This window comes from Loxodonta africana, chromosome 22 (assembly GCF_030014295.1).
Source record: "Loxodonta africana isolate mLoxAfr1 chromosome 22, mLoxAfr1.hap2, whole genome shotgun sequence".
Lineage (NCBI taxonomy): Eukaryota > Metazoa > Chordata > Mammalia > Proboscidea > Elephantidae > Loxodonta > Loxodonta africana.
In genome coordinates this window covers 24,385,093-24,399,754 of record NC_087363.1, presented here as the reverse complement: position 1 = coordinate 24,399,754, position 14,662 = coordinate 24,385,093, and the positions used below count along the sequence as shown (strand labels likewise).

The 14,662-nt window shown below is 44.3% G+C and overlaps 1 protein-coding gene across 4 annotated transcripts in view; it reads right to left on the bottom strand.

Moving 5' to 3' along the window:
* LOC100676789 (CTP synthase 1-like) overlaps window positions 1-14,662 on the bottom strand; it is a 43,918-nt gene that overhangs the window by 5,155 nt on the left and 24,101 nt on the right. For 2 of the 4 annotated variants that reach the window (XM_064274595.1, XM_064274597.1), the window contains 11 exons: window positions 12,097-12,248; window positions 10,191-10,323; window positions 8,929-9,017; window positions 8,022-8,116; window positions 7,248-7,310; window positions 5,170-5,213; window positions 4,780-4,876; window positions 3,480-3,535; window positions 3,285-3,381; window positions 2,626-2,770; window positions 1,709-1,803 (listed from right to left, as the gene is read on the bottom strand). In XM_064274595.1, coding sequence (XP_064130665.1) covers window positions 1,719-1,803; window positions 2,626-2,770; window positions 3,285-3,381; window positions 3,480-3,535; window positions 4,780-4,876; window positions 5,170-5,213; window positions 7,248-7,310; window positions 8,022-8,116; window positions 8,929-9,017; window positions 10,191-10,323; window positions 12,097-12,248 — 1,056 coding nt within the window. In that variant the 3' untranslated portion in view covers window positions 1,709-1,718. Of the gene's footprint in view, window positions 1-1,708; window positions 1,804-2,625; window positions 2,771-3,284; window positions 3,382-3,479; window positions 3,536-4,517; window positions 4,626-4,779; window positions 4,877-5,169; window positions 5,214-7,247; window positions 7,311-8,021; window positions 8,117-8,928; window positions 9,018-10,190; window positions 10,324-12,096; window positions 12,249-14,662 lie in introns of those variants that run through there. The other 2 variants (XM_064274596.1, XR_010318996.1) reach the window with 2 other exon arrangements.

Below are 14,662 nucleotides of genomic sequence, written 5' to 3'. Positions count from 1 at the left end.
GCAGCAGCTAAAGCTGTAATTCCTACAGAAGCATCCATTTTCAAGATCTTCCGTCAACTCCTACCGCCACCCCTGCTACAAGCATTCTATTTCCATAGCACCCAGCCTCTTAACACTGCCGCCAACCGGAAATTCTGAACGAGGCAGTCAGAAATTCCATATACTTGATGAAGTACCTGCCTTCTTTACTGTTAAAGTTTCCTTTCTCTTTATATAAGTGGCTTAGACCATCAAATAGCCTACACCCAGGGGTGGATTACCCAATAAGCAAGGTAAGCATGGGCTTACTTGTGCTTACCTAGTAATCTGTAGTGAATAGTTTTATAGTTTTTCAACATATCACAGATTCTGCTTCTAGGTATGACTGGCATTTGTCTCTCTCCAAACCCCACGGCACCTTCCTACAGAATCAAAGGCCTTTTCCAAATTTATAATCCCTAACAGGGACAGATTACCCAGTAAGCAAGGTAAGCACAGGCTTACTTGTACTTACTTATCTGTAATGAATAGCTTCACATCTTTGATGGGGTGAAACCATGTGAAATTGTTCACTACAGATTAGTAAGTAAGAACAAGTCAGCCTGTGTAAACCTTGCTTATTGGGTAATCTGACCTTGCTTTTCATACCTACTCTCACACTTAAGGTTAAAGCCAAGTGGCTCATCAACCAAGGCAGAGGAAAGCATGCCGATGGGATCATGCATTCAGACCAGCACAGTAAGGGGTCTGCAGGTAGGTGGTGAAAGGTGTGCAGGATTCAGGGAGGCCTATCTACCCAAAAAGAGCCCTGGTGGTGCAGTGCTTTCCTTCCATAAAGATTATGGCCTTGGAAACACTGTAGGGTAGTTCTCTGCCCTACAAGGTGGGTATGAGTTGGGATCAACTCATGATAATGGGTTTACCTGCCTGAGCCTTGGGGCTGGAACTCGTTTAACCCATGTGGTTGGACCCCTCACATTGTGGAAACACACCCATAAACCTGGTTCTCCTTTTAGAGCCCAGAGATTCCTGACAGACATACCAAACCCCTTCTGATAGCTACCGTCACCAGCAGAACGTGTTGTTGTACTGACACCATCCTATCGGTTCATCTTAACAGGACTTTATACAACCCATGGCACTACCCATATTGTCACTGTACTTTACAAATCTACAAACCCTGTCACTATAAAGACATTCAAAGTCTGTTCAATAATTGTATGGATTTTGATGGATTTACAGAATAAGCAGCAACTGACATAAAACTTTGTAAGCAATATCAGGTTTAAAGCACTCCCTGAGGCTTTAAACGTGAGGCTTGGCAAAAATGACAAATGCCATGTCACCCCTGTCACCTCCTTCAAGATCTCCCAAGTTTATGGCCAAGTAAAATAAAGAAGGTCTAAGAATCCAGTTCCCCAAGAACTGATCAGACTGGCACCTGTGTGTAGCCATCAGGAAATGGGACAACAGTACAAATCAGTTGAGAAAACAAACTCCCCAGTGCCTGGTGTCCTCCTGCTCTGAAGGCCCCTGAAGCAGGGCAGGTAGGTGCACTGTGACTTGGAGGAAGTGAGTCACGTTGCAAGGGGTGCCTGTCGCTTATCTGACGCCCACTGTGACTTTGCCACTTTCATTCTCTGGCGGATAAAAATTTTCAGCACTAAATTTCCTTGTAATCCTACTATGTTATCAGCATTTAAAAACAATAATAATAAATATCACTTACATTGCCAGATTCAGTCATGATTTATTGATGGGAATTTCAATTCAGTGATTTCAGAGTCAGGGGAGCTGCTTCCACTTCTGTCACTGTAGGTGTCCCTGTAGAATTCAGATGGTTAAGTCATCATCTCCCACCCAAGGCTCACTTTACTTCCCTGCTTTTGTAACCACCATTACTTAGGGCCCTTGTCTGTACACAGCAGGATTAGAAAGACTCCTTACTGCATTACACATTTAGCATGAGGCTGGAGAGGGATTTCCTTCTAATTACTGAAGACACACCATCAATTTAAACTTCAGTCATGATGCCCTGGCCATCAACTCAGAGAAACTAACTGGTGTCTGAGAAAGGTAGCAATGGGGTGTGATCCGCCCCCTAACATTGACCACAGGGTCCTACTGCCAAATGTGATCAGTTCAGCATCGTCGGAACCCAGATGCTGCAGGAGGGGGACCTGGCCACTAAGCCGGGGCGGCAGAGGCGGCACAGCAGCAGCCTGAGCAAACCCTAGGAAAGGGAATGTGCAAATGTGAGGAGGAGCACACGGCATGCTGCGCAAGGACCCTCGGCAGGAAAGACACCCTGGTTTCCGTGGCTTTTCTTGATAATGACCATGGGATGCCTTGTCACAATGGATTAGTGACCACCTAAAGGACTAAATGGAGCCCTGGTGGTGGAGTGGTCAAGCACTTGGCTGCTAACAGAAAGGGTGATGGTTGAACCCACCAGCTCTGTGGGGGAAAGATGAAGCAGTCTGCTTCCGAAAAGGTTTACAGCCTTGGAAACACTACGGGGCAGTTATACTATGTCCTGCAGAGCTGCTATGCGTCCAAATCAACTCAATGGCAACGGTTTGGTTTCTGGTCTTTAAAGGACTGGAGAAGGTGAGGAATTGCTGAACGAGTGATCAGCGAACCCACCTGGGTGAGAGCCGGCAGCCTTTCTGGAGGTAATGTGGGAGTCTCCCTGCAGAGGCCAGGAGAAGGCCCAAGTAGGGTGGGGAAGGCTTGATAGGTCTGGACAGGAACTCAGGGTGGTACTGAACCCCAACAAAAAAAGGATGATCTGAAACAGAAATTCACAAGAAACAGCTCCATTATGTATACTATGCATAGAAGGTAAACAGCATTAAAAAAAAAAAATGCTTGTTAAATTTTCCTATTTCCATCAACCCTAAATTATTAAAAAATAACTTCTTAATTTGGATGTAGGCAAGAGGTAACCCCAAAATACAGGAGATTTACACCCTTTCCTCCAGCTGAAGGGTATCCCCCACTATGACTTCCAAAGGACTGGGTCATACAGTTCTGTGAGATCTGAAGGTGCTTCAATACCAAGTCCAAATCTCATTTGAGAACAAGGAACTGAGACTGAGAGGTTGAACAGCTGCCCGAGGAAAACCATGGTAAAAGGATGAACCTCCCAGGGCCCCAGATACACTGTCCACCAAGGCCCTTCTCCTTACAAGGCAGTGCTGCTTCCTAATTCTGTGAGGTCATGGGCAAGACCTTACATTCTTCTATTTTCCATATGCCAAGAAACTAAATTTTCCTCGAAATTCAACTGCCCAAGTAATCACCTTCCAACTCCACAATTTCCATTCTCTCTCCTTCTACATCTTGGCCAACAAACTTCAAGCCTTGCTCTTCCAAACACTTTTTCAAGACTGGATTCACCTGTTGAAGTGTGAAAGATAATTTTGCTGGTCTCTCACCAATGATTCCAGAGTAACAGAAAGGAGAACATTTTAAAGGTCACAGGCTCAAATCATCACCTCAAATCTGTGGCGGTGCCTCTCCTCCACGAATTCCGGATCTCCATAGAGTTTTCCTGGCAAACAAGCAACTGATGTAAGGAACTCTCATTTCACCACATAACGTGTTCACGACCACACCCTGCTCCCAGTTTCCGTTTCATCATCTATACCGCCAGACTTGTGAAGGTAGTTCTGCAATTCTCCTACCACCCACGTTCGCCAGCTTTTAACAGCACGGTTTAGACTAATTCTTGGGCTGCTGACTCCTTCTGAGCCCTCTAAGGAAAATCGTAACAGACGCAGACTTTTCCCACCACCCTCAAACACACGATCACTGAAGTACACAGCACTATTCTACTGCAACCTGCCATGGAAAACAAATCAGGATGTACCAAAAGGCCGAAGCTCTGAGAGTAACCAGGGGAAGGAAGACATTTTAAGAGCTACACAGAAGACACTCAGGGTGAGCACCATGCGGTTCAAGCCACAGTGCCTCACAGCACCCAGGCTGACTGGTGACTGTGGGTGAGCAAGCTCTGTATTTGCAAATGGGCTGCTTTACTGACTATTCGTGGCCACCTGGTGAGATCCCTAAACCACTGCATATTGGAGTTGAAAATTTCAGGACTTGAAGATCATCTACTCAAGTGGTTCTCAAACTATGCTATTATGAAACCCCCGGTCAGACACAGGGGTGCTATTGGTAACAGATTAAAGGTGGAATTTTCCCAGCGGACAAGAAAAAAAACCCGATTAAGAGTATTTTTCTTAAATATTTTCCTCCTCCAATTTTGCCTAAATCTTTAGCACCTATTAGTACCTTGTTATAATAAAGTCTATTTAGAGTGATGATGGTACAGGACTGGGCAGTGTTTTGTTCTGTTGTACACAGGGTTGCTACAAGTCACAACTGACTCGACGGCACCTAACAACATTTTGACTGAACCGTATGAAATTGCCATTTTTGTGGAACAATCATGGTCAAATATCGGCAATTCCATATAATTCAATCTAACAGTATAAGGAAGTGACAGATTACAATGGACTTAACCTAACTGCCTCATTGTAGTGAGTCGTCCAAAACCAAGGTGCCCCAGGTCCCAGTCTGTATAGTCAGTGATCTTTCCCAGAACCACATTGCTTCTTTGGCTATCACAGTGCATTCTAAAAGAGCAAGAATAGGGGAATAAAAAGAACTTCAAAAGCAAGAACAAAACCAAAACAGCCAGCCTGGTCCTTCAGAGCCATGGCATCACCCAAGACACAAGTCCCAGTTGTGCTAAGCCGAAGGCCCAGGCTGGCACGAGGCAGCCCTTACTTATGACCGAGTTCTTGGTCTGGAACAGGGTTCTCCTCTTGCCCAGCCTCATGGTTCCGCCCATCTGCCCAGGATTGTGCTCGGGCATGTCTATGACCTGGAGGCGTTCAGAAAACAAACAAGTCTTAATTATTTTAATCAGGAATCCCCTGTAGCTGCCTATGGTAGTACCTGTCTTAAAATTTTTCTGTCACAAATTGGGAAGAGTACTGAAGAATTACATCATGAAAAATAAAAGTTTCTCCTGTCCACTAAACCTATAACAACAAACCTCAGGGTTTTCTGGGATGGACCAAAGTGGTCTCACTTCCTGTCTCTGACCATCCATAACTTTCATAAAACGCCCTTCCACACCTTTTAAGTCGTCTGAGATTCAAACGCTTGACTCACCACGGGGTGCGTTGTCTTAGAGTCAAACTCTGTAGAATTGGCATCTGAAAAATCAAAGTACCTGTGTTAGGAAAATTGTTACAAACAAAACTGATTATTTAATTGTTTCATTCCTAAGCTCTAAATCGCCAACTTCCCTCCTCAGTATAGAGTCATTCACTGATTAGAACAAAACCCAGGAACAGCATTTTTAAGACTTGAAATACTCAACACACCAACTCCAGTCAATTTTTCTATTCAACCTGTAACTCTCTGGGAAGTCAAACAGTACAAAATGGGGACACCAAACCCAATGGCATAACCCAATAATCTTTATTTAGATAATGCATCTTTATGACAGTTCTTATATGATTGTCTTAATTTCTTCACTTTTTGTTTCTCTAAGATGGACAAGTGCTATTTCGTCTCCATGTCTTGCATTTTCCACATCTAATATGTTGCTCTTACTCACTTGCCTTGCTCAATTGAGAAATCAGAAATTTAACTAATTTCAAAATCCAAATAGCCTTTCCATCCTTTACTGAATTTACCACCTAACCATGAGCAAAATCACTAAAGACTAAAATAAAAAGAACAATTTCCTGGTACTGCATATCTGGTTCTTTCTGTGTGAGTGGTAGGTATTGTTCCCCTCCTGGGCCTGATCTGGGGCCAGGTCTCAACTGAAGCGTAAGCTCATGCCCAGGTCTGGCAACCTGAGTAGGAGACAGGGGGATCACAGCTGGGAGAGGTCCAAGGTGCCAAGAAGGCCAGCTCTGTGGTGCTGGGTGATAAGACAGTACCTGCCAGGAGCTAAGAAGTCAGAAACCAAAAGCCGTGCTGCCTACAAAACTGAGGAACCCAGCCCAACAGCAAGCTGGCCACAGAGAACCACCTGTACTCTGTAGAGCCAGTATATTCCGTCAAGTTGCTTTATTTTACTTAGAACTTATAAGGTCTCTCTGAAAATCTAGTTTTTGTCAGTCGGGCTAAGGAGAATAAAGTGGCTGTGGCCAACTATGACATCAGAGGCCCCATGAACCACACCGACTCTGGGCTTAGCCGTGTGACTTGCTGGCACGTTGGGCTTGTCATTTTGGACGCCAGCCACCATGCTGAACTAGCGAATGATGAGCCACCACACATGAAGACTATCTCGAGGTCCCTGCCTGAATGCAGAACGGGAGTGGTCGCAGGTACACCACGTAGAGCAGAGAAAGCGTCCCCCCAGTCCAGTCAGCCCAGAGAACACTGACAAATACTAAATCATTGCTGCATGAAGCCACTATGCTGGGGGTGGTCTGTTATGCAGTACTGCACAGCTAGCTAGGCAGGGAGCTGGTATTACTGAGCATTTCCTATAGGCCAGGCACTGCTGAGGACTATTTACATGAATTATTTCACTTAGCTGTAACAACTATGTGAAGTAGGTGCCATTTTACAGAAAGAAACAAACAAAACAAAGGCCCCCAGACGACAGAAGGAGGGAAACCAGAGTACTGGAAATGGGACAACCAAAACACAAAGAGAATGTTGACACATTGTGGAAAATATAACTAATGTCACTGAACAATTTGTGTGGAAATTGTCAAATGGGAACCTAACTTGGTATGCAAACTTTCACCAAAAACACAATGAAAATATTAAGAAAAAAATTTTAAAAAGGCCCAGAAAAGCTAAGTAATTTGTCTAACATCACCCAATTAATTATCACTTTAAGTCAAAATTTGAGGCCAGGTCTGACGGCTCCAGAGCCAGAGTTCACAGTAACTAAGCCTCACTTAGGCCCGTTTTCTCACGAGGCACAGCCCCGTGATGGTAGCCATGGTAACCACCATGCTTCAGGGGCAGAAAGCTGGGCTGCATGCTCAGCGGTGCTCCCTCCATCCTGTGCTATCGGCCTTGAGGAGCCAAGTTTTGCCTCCATGAACACAGCAGCGCCCCCGTGTCTGCACCCTATAAGGCACTGAGAAACCAGGCCTGTCCCCCTCTGCTCCCACTACCCAATGTGCAACAGGCTTCCTGCCCTTCCAGGGAAAATGTGAGCGGGAACTTAAAGTGGTCTAATACTAGGCGCACGTTTTCAAATGGACGCTTACCTTGCCATCCCAGCACATTTCTTGAGAATTCCACCACAGCCAGCTGCATTCCTAAGCACACACCTTCCCAGTACAGAGAAAAAACAAATGAAGCTCCATTGAAAAGGTAGCTCCCAGGTTTCTAACCAGCCTGCTGTGGACTTTGTCCCCCGATTGTTCACAGAACTACAGTCTCGATCAAACTCTCATCATTTCCTGCTATAAACGAGCACCCCCTGCTGGTATGCTTTCTCTGTACCAGATTCCAAACGCTGGGTCTAAGGGTACATGGGGCCTCGAAATTTGAAAAGTTTCTTCATTTTACAGATAAACAATATCCTTTTCAGAACTTAAAAATTCAAGTTAAGGAAACCTCTCATTAAGTCCCACTTACAACTGATCAAGGTGAAAAGTGCTAAATTTACAGCACCAGGAAGCATCCTAAATCACGTTGCCCAATTACAATCAGCTGGCATGACAAGTGACACGGTTTTAATACTCGATATTACATGAATGCTCAAACAGTCCTTAAGTGGATAGGACTTCCTAATTGATATTTCATCCCACCCAAAATTCCATGACCTCTACATGTAGCTCCCAAGCTTGTACATTTTGAAGGTGAGTTTGAATTTCTCCCCAACAGAACCAACAAGGCTTCTACTTGAGCTTCTGTCTAGAAAGAAAGCACCTATAGTTTGTTTCAATGGCCTTCCAGTGTTATGTATGGGCGCCCACATGGTACCTTCTCTTGCTCTTTCCTGCTCAGGCTGGAGAGTGCACTAGGGAGCTCCTTACCCAAAAAAGGCTTTTTCTGTTTTCGAGCCCAGCAGATTGCTTGGATTTTTCCCTCCGTTCCTCGAACGCCAAACCCGCCTGGAACCAGCACTCCACTGCACAACAGAACAAACCACATGGCAACTCCCCTTCCACCAGTCCAGCCTGCAGTACACACCTACCCAGCCATTACTGAGACACTGATGCCATGAACGTACTCCATGCATTTTGTGGCTGGGACTCTGTTATTTACAGACTGCCAATGAGCTGCATGCAAACACCATTAACTTAAAAAACAAACAAAATCACGGACTCTTCTTAATAACATTAGAAAATGCTTACAAGTGAAAAAAATAACATACACAATAAAAACAATACAGTAACTATACAATTAATATTTACCCCAGGCACTGACTCTTTCATAATTTTTAATTTCTTTTAATATCATTTATTTTATCTCTTGACTTAGAGTGCTCCCCCTTTATGATGCACCATTTCTACATCTGCTGGAGTAGGAAGGGCCTTTCCAGGTCAGCTCTGTGTGCCAAACTGACCAAAAGTCTCAGTAATAGCTGCAGTGGCTCTGTAACACTCAAGTGTTCAGTAAAATAGAAAGTATTCCTAACTTTCTCCGATTATAAATGATAGCTGCCAAAAACAAAATATTTTTGAGAGTCTACTGATGGGCACAAATCTTTAAATAAGCCTCATTAATGGACAGATGTAAAGAAGTAGACCGATACAATGAGGACAAGTTTTCCTTAGGCTCAACTATATTGGTAAGTTGTATTTTTTTTCTAAGGCTAAAATCATATAGTATATAGTCTTTTCAGTAATTAAAAATATTTAAACAAGTAGATGACTCACTACTAGGACACAAAAGCATAAAATAAAACCCAGGAAGCCAGAGGTAGAGAATACGACTTACTGAGCACTGCAGAGCTTCTGCCACGCTTCATGGTACCGGACAGGATCTTCTTGTAAGGTGCTCGGCTCCAGGTCTGTAGAATCTATGTACTGGGGGTTGTTCAGACAGGGGAGGGAGAAGCTAGCTCATGACTCCACAGCCATATTCTTCCATACTTTTAAGATAATATTATCACTACTCCATCTTTCTTAGTTTTAAAAGATTAATTTCAATATGTTTAAATCTAATTATAAGATAAATTTGAAAAACTTTCTTATATTTCAAAATACAAGGGTTTCCTTCAAAATCATCCAACTCCCACGTCCAGCTCTCCATCTGCACGCACTTGGGTCTGCTTAGGGTCCCGCCTCAGGTAAGCCACTGGAATAAGCTCTCAAGTGTTCTGTATCTGAGGGGCACTTTCTCCACTTCATCTTCCATCCAGATTCTTTTCATTTTTTAAAACTTTACTGAAGTATAATTTTACGAACAATAAAATGCAAGCATTTTAAGTGGACACTTTTATGAGTTTTCTCAAACGTACACACACACCCCAGTCATCCTCAAAAGGAAGGTATTATAACTATCACTTTTTAAAGATGAGGAAACTGAGGCACTAAGAGGGTGAAGTAACCTGCCCAGGGTCACGGAGCGTATAAATGGTAGAGCCACAATTTGGGCCACCTGGCTCCAGGGTCCATGCTCTGAACCTCGATCCTCTATTGCCTCGTGTAGAGGCCGGCAGGGCCACTGCACTCAAATTCCACAACTCAGCTGCTGGTCACCACTTTACAGACAGAACGTAAGAACTACGACTGACCGACTACCGCCTATGTTCCAGGCCCCAGTTTATGAGATGGATATTATTATCCCCACCTTACAGATGAGGAAAATGGTACCAGCATAGGTTAGAAAGCCCAAAGAGTCAGTGCCTCAAAGGCGTGGCTTCAGAGTCACGAGGCATCATGAATGGTTTCTAGGCAATGCCTTCAACTGTGCAACGTGCCTCTGGCCCATTTCCATGGACAATTTTATTTGGTCCCTGATATTCAGATCCAAGAATTCACTCCCTCAGTGTCTACTCTGACCACACCTCCCTTTCATTTTTTGCTCAAATTCCTCACTGCTCTCCCAAAGCCAGGAGCCAACCAAAAATCTTTTAATCCCTAAAGAAAAATTCTGAGCTCCAAAAGTACGAACCAGATATGCACGCACCATCTCTGCCAGTATGGAGTCTGCCTCCCTGTTCACCCATCGGCTATACTCACGCCATCCCTCCTTACCTTGAGTTCCAATTTGTGGTTAATGGCCAGTGCAGAGTGCTCCAGAGCTTTAGTGACAGAGGCGTACGAGTCAAAGAGCTTGGTGTATTTGCCCACGAGGGCAATAGAGCAGGTCTCCAGTAAGCAGTCATATCTACCAAACAAAGGTCAACAAACACCCATTTACTTAGACTGTACATAATCTCAGGAGATCAGACTTGCTTTTTAAAGAGAAGAAAGACATGTCGGGAAGAGCATAATAGGATATTAACTGAGATATTAACTGAGTTCTATGCACAGACCTGTAAACATGAGACAATTTTCAAATCAACATGGCTGGCTATTTACAGAAAGTAGATTTCAGAAGCTGTTATAAAGTGACTATTTCAAAACCTCATACGAATTGGTTAAAAAAATTAAAACCTCAAAGGGAGAAAAAAATTAAGACACAAACAATTCACAAGATTCCTGTGATTAGTATACCAATGTAACGAAAATTGTTTACCCAGCTAGTAAATCAAGAGAAAACCACATTAAGAGAAAATGTATCTTATAACCCTTATATCAACCAAAAATCTTAAAAAGTAATAGTACTTAAATGCTGACAGGTGTAGACAGAAACTGTTACACTAAACAGTTACTTCTAGAAAGAAACTGAGTAACATGTATTAAGAGCCATAAGAACCATTATGTCTTTCAGTTCAGGAGTTTTACGTGTTGGAACCTATCCAACTGGTATGAAACAGTCGGGGACAGGAGGATGGGAATAACTACTATATAATTAAATATTTCCAGCACCAAAACTTGACAGTCATCTCAAATTCTTTACAGAACAAGGCACAACATGAAAAAAAATTAACACAAAATAAAATCTGAAAAACTGTCAACAACCTAAGTGCCTAAAAAAGGGAAAATTCAAATAAACTATGGGGCAGCCACATAAAAGAACATTTTATACTCATTAAAAATTAAAAAGTATCATTAGTAACAGAGGAAAATGCTTGTAATGTTTTCTCAAGATCACAAAACTATGTGCCATTTTTGTAGCTACATAAAGGTACACCTATAAATGGATAAAGGCTGAAGGAGAACAGGTCAGAGCAACAGGAGTGCTCCCTTCCCAAACGCTAAAACCAGACACACCCACTGCTCTGAAACACCCCGTAGAGATCCTGGATGTGGATGATTAGGCAATGTGAGACATCGCAGAGCTTTAAGAAGTGGAGTGGGGACAGTCCTTGAGGTAATGAGTTTTGGCAGCAATAATAAAAGAAGGGTGCCCCTGGGGGGTGCAAATGGTGAACGTGCTCACTGCTAACTGAAAGGTATGTAGTTCGAATCCACCCGGAAGAAAGGCCTGGCAATCTACTTCTGAAAAAAATTTAAAAATCTGTCACTGAATATCCTATGGAGCACAGTTCTACCCTGACACACATGGAACCGTCATGACTTGGAAGTGACTCCACGGTAACTGGTTTTTTTAGTAAAAGAAGACTGCGCGCCCTTGCTGATCCCCTCTGGTGTGGGTGAGCAGCATGTTCCCAAACACAGAGTGCTCCAGCCATGGTCAGCCCAGAAAGAAGAGCCTAGTCTGGGGCTTCAGGACTGTGCGCCAGCCCACTGCACTAGGATGCCTGTTTGAATTGATTTTCTAGCTGATGAGAGACAAGTGTCAAAAAAGTAATCTGGACTTACTGTCTGAGACCTGGGACCCGGCCCCAGCTCTACCAGGATTCCCTCATCCAGGAAGCAACATCTTGACAGCTAAGAGGCCCTCTTAACAATCCTGACATCTCTTCCCATTAAAACCTTTTCCAACACTCATTGACGGCAGAACCGCTGAAGTGCTGCAGCAAGAGCTGAATTCCCTGAGGCCTTACAAACAAGAGAAATGAGGCTCGTCCCCCAGCACCTCACTATGGCATACCTGTCAGCCATCTCCTTCCACTTCCTCAGCATTTTTTGTGGCTGCCTCTCAATAGGGAGATTGAGTCTTCGAAGAAAATAATCTACAACCCCTTGTTCTTCTAATAACAAGGGGACTCGGTAGATGGATGAGACATCCTGGACACAGATGACCTGTTTAAAAAAAGAAAAAAAGTTTAGCCTCCTACTGGCTGCATACCCTTCGCAAAATATGTTCTCCATTTGAAAACAGAAAAAAGACCAATTTTTAGAGAAATATAAATAACCAAAACCAACTCAAAAAGACCAGAATAGAAAATTAATGGCTACATTCTTACGAACGTGGATTAAGAAAAACAAATACCCAAGTAGGATGTGGCCCAAGAATGCATGAACGGCTTAACAGAGGACCAGTGGTTCTCAGGCTTGGCTGCTTATCAGAATCATTCGGGCAGCTATGAAAACCCAAAAGCCCACCCTGCACGCCAGGCCACTTCACTCAGGATCCTGGGAGGGAGGCAGCCCCGCACCCCAGGCCACTTCACTTGGAATCCTGGGAGGAGGCAGCCCTGCACCCCAGGCAGCTTCACTCAGGATCCTTGGGGGGAGGCAGCCCCGTGCCCCAGGCCACTTCTCTCAGGATCCTGGGGGGGAGGCAGCCCTGCACGCCAGGCCGCTTCACTCAGAATCCTGGGGAGGAGGCAATACCTGCACCCCAGGCCGCTTCACTCAGAATCCTGGGAGGAGGCAGGCCCGCACCCCAGGCCGCTTCACTCAGGATCCTGGGGAGGAGGCAACACCTGCACCCCAGGCCACTTCACTCACAATCCTGCGGGGAGGCAGCCCCGCGCCCCAGGCCACTTCACTCAGAACCCTGCGGGGAGGCAGCCTGGCACCCCAGGCCACTTCACTCAGAATCCTGGGAGGAGGCAGACCCACGACCCAGGCCACTTCACTCAGAATCCTGGGAGGAAGGCAACCCTGCATTCCAGGCCACTTCACTCGGAATCCTGGGAGGAGGTAACACCAGCATGTGTTAAAGCTCCCCGAGTGATTCCGATGTGCAGCCAAGTTGAGACCCACCTGTTACAGAACGAACCGTGTCCCCCAAAATTACATGTGCGAAATCCTCACTCTTACGCCATGGATGTAATCCCATTCTTTATGGTAACAAGGCCACATCAGTGCAGGGTGTATCTCAAGCCCATCCCTTTCTGAGGTACAAAAGAGCAGATCAGGCCCAGAAGCATGCAAGCGCTAATAGAGAAGGACTGATGCCACGTGGAGACCACCAAGGAACCGAGGAAGAAAGGCTGAAGGAGACAAGGATTTCCCCTCAGAGCAGACAGAGCCTTTACCTAGAGCCGATACCCTAAATTCAGACCTCTAACCTCCTAACCTGTGAGAACACAAATTTCTGTTCATTAAAGCCACCCATCCATGAGTTTCTGTTGTAGCAGCACTAACAAACACATGACCACATAGGAAATTTAACAGTGTAATTCAAATATCCAATAACCTAGCCTCAAAATTCCTTGACCATAACTTTCCTTCCACTCTGCTTCAGCTAAACCTGACCTGCGCCACCATCTCAACTTATCACCCCCTAGAATTTCCATACTATGCATCCTACTTAGATATATCACAGGTTGGAACATTTTGGATTTCCTTACCACAGGTTTATACATATGGACCCACCAGATGGAACAAACAGAAATCAAACTAACTAAATTTGTGGAAAGAGATGATGGAAAAGCTCAATATCATCAGTCAGAACAAGGCCAGACTGTGGAACAGACCATCAATTGCTCATATGCAAGTTGAAGCTGAAACTGAAGAAAATCAGAGCAAGTCCACAATAGCCAAAATATGACCTTGAGTATATCCCACCTGAATTTAGAGACCATTTGAAGAACAGATTTGATGCATTGAACAATGGTGACCAAAGACCAGACAAGTTGTGGAATGACATCAAGGACATCATACTTGAAAAAAGCAAGAGGTCATTGAAAAGACAGGAAAGAAAGAAAAGACCAAGATGGATGGCAGAGGAGACTCTGAAACTTGGTCTTGAACGTCGAGCAGCTAAAGCAAAAGGAGGAACTGATGAAGTAAAAGAACAGAAGATTTCAAAGGGCTTCTCGAGAAGACAAAGTAAAGTATTATAATGACATGTGCAAAGAGCTGGAGATGGAAAACCAAAAGGGAAGAACACACTCGGTGTTTCTCAAGCTGAAAGAACTGAAGAAAAAATTCAAGCCTCGAGTTGCAATACTGAAGGATTCTACGGGGAAAATATTAAACGATGCAGAAAGCATCAAAAGATGGAAGGAATATACAGAGACATTATACCAAAAAGAATTAGTCGACATTCAACCATTTCAAGAGGTGGCATATGATTGGGAACTGATGGTACTGAAGGAAGAAGTCCAAGCTGCTCTGAAGGCATGGGCGAAAAACAAGGCTCCAGGAATTGATGGAATATCAATTGAGATGTTTCATCAAATGGAGGCAGCGCTGGAGGAGCTCACTCATCTATGCCAGAAATATCAAAGACAGCTTCCGGGCCAACTGACTGGAAGAGATCC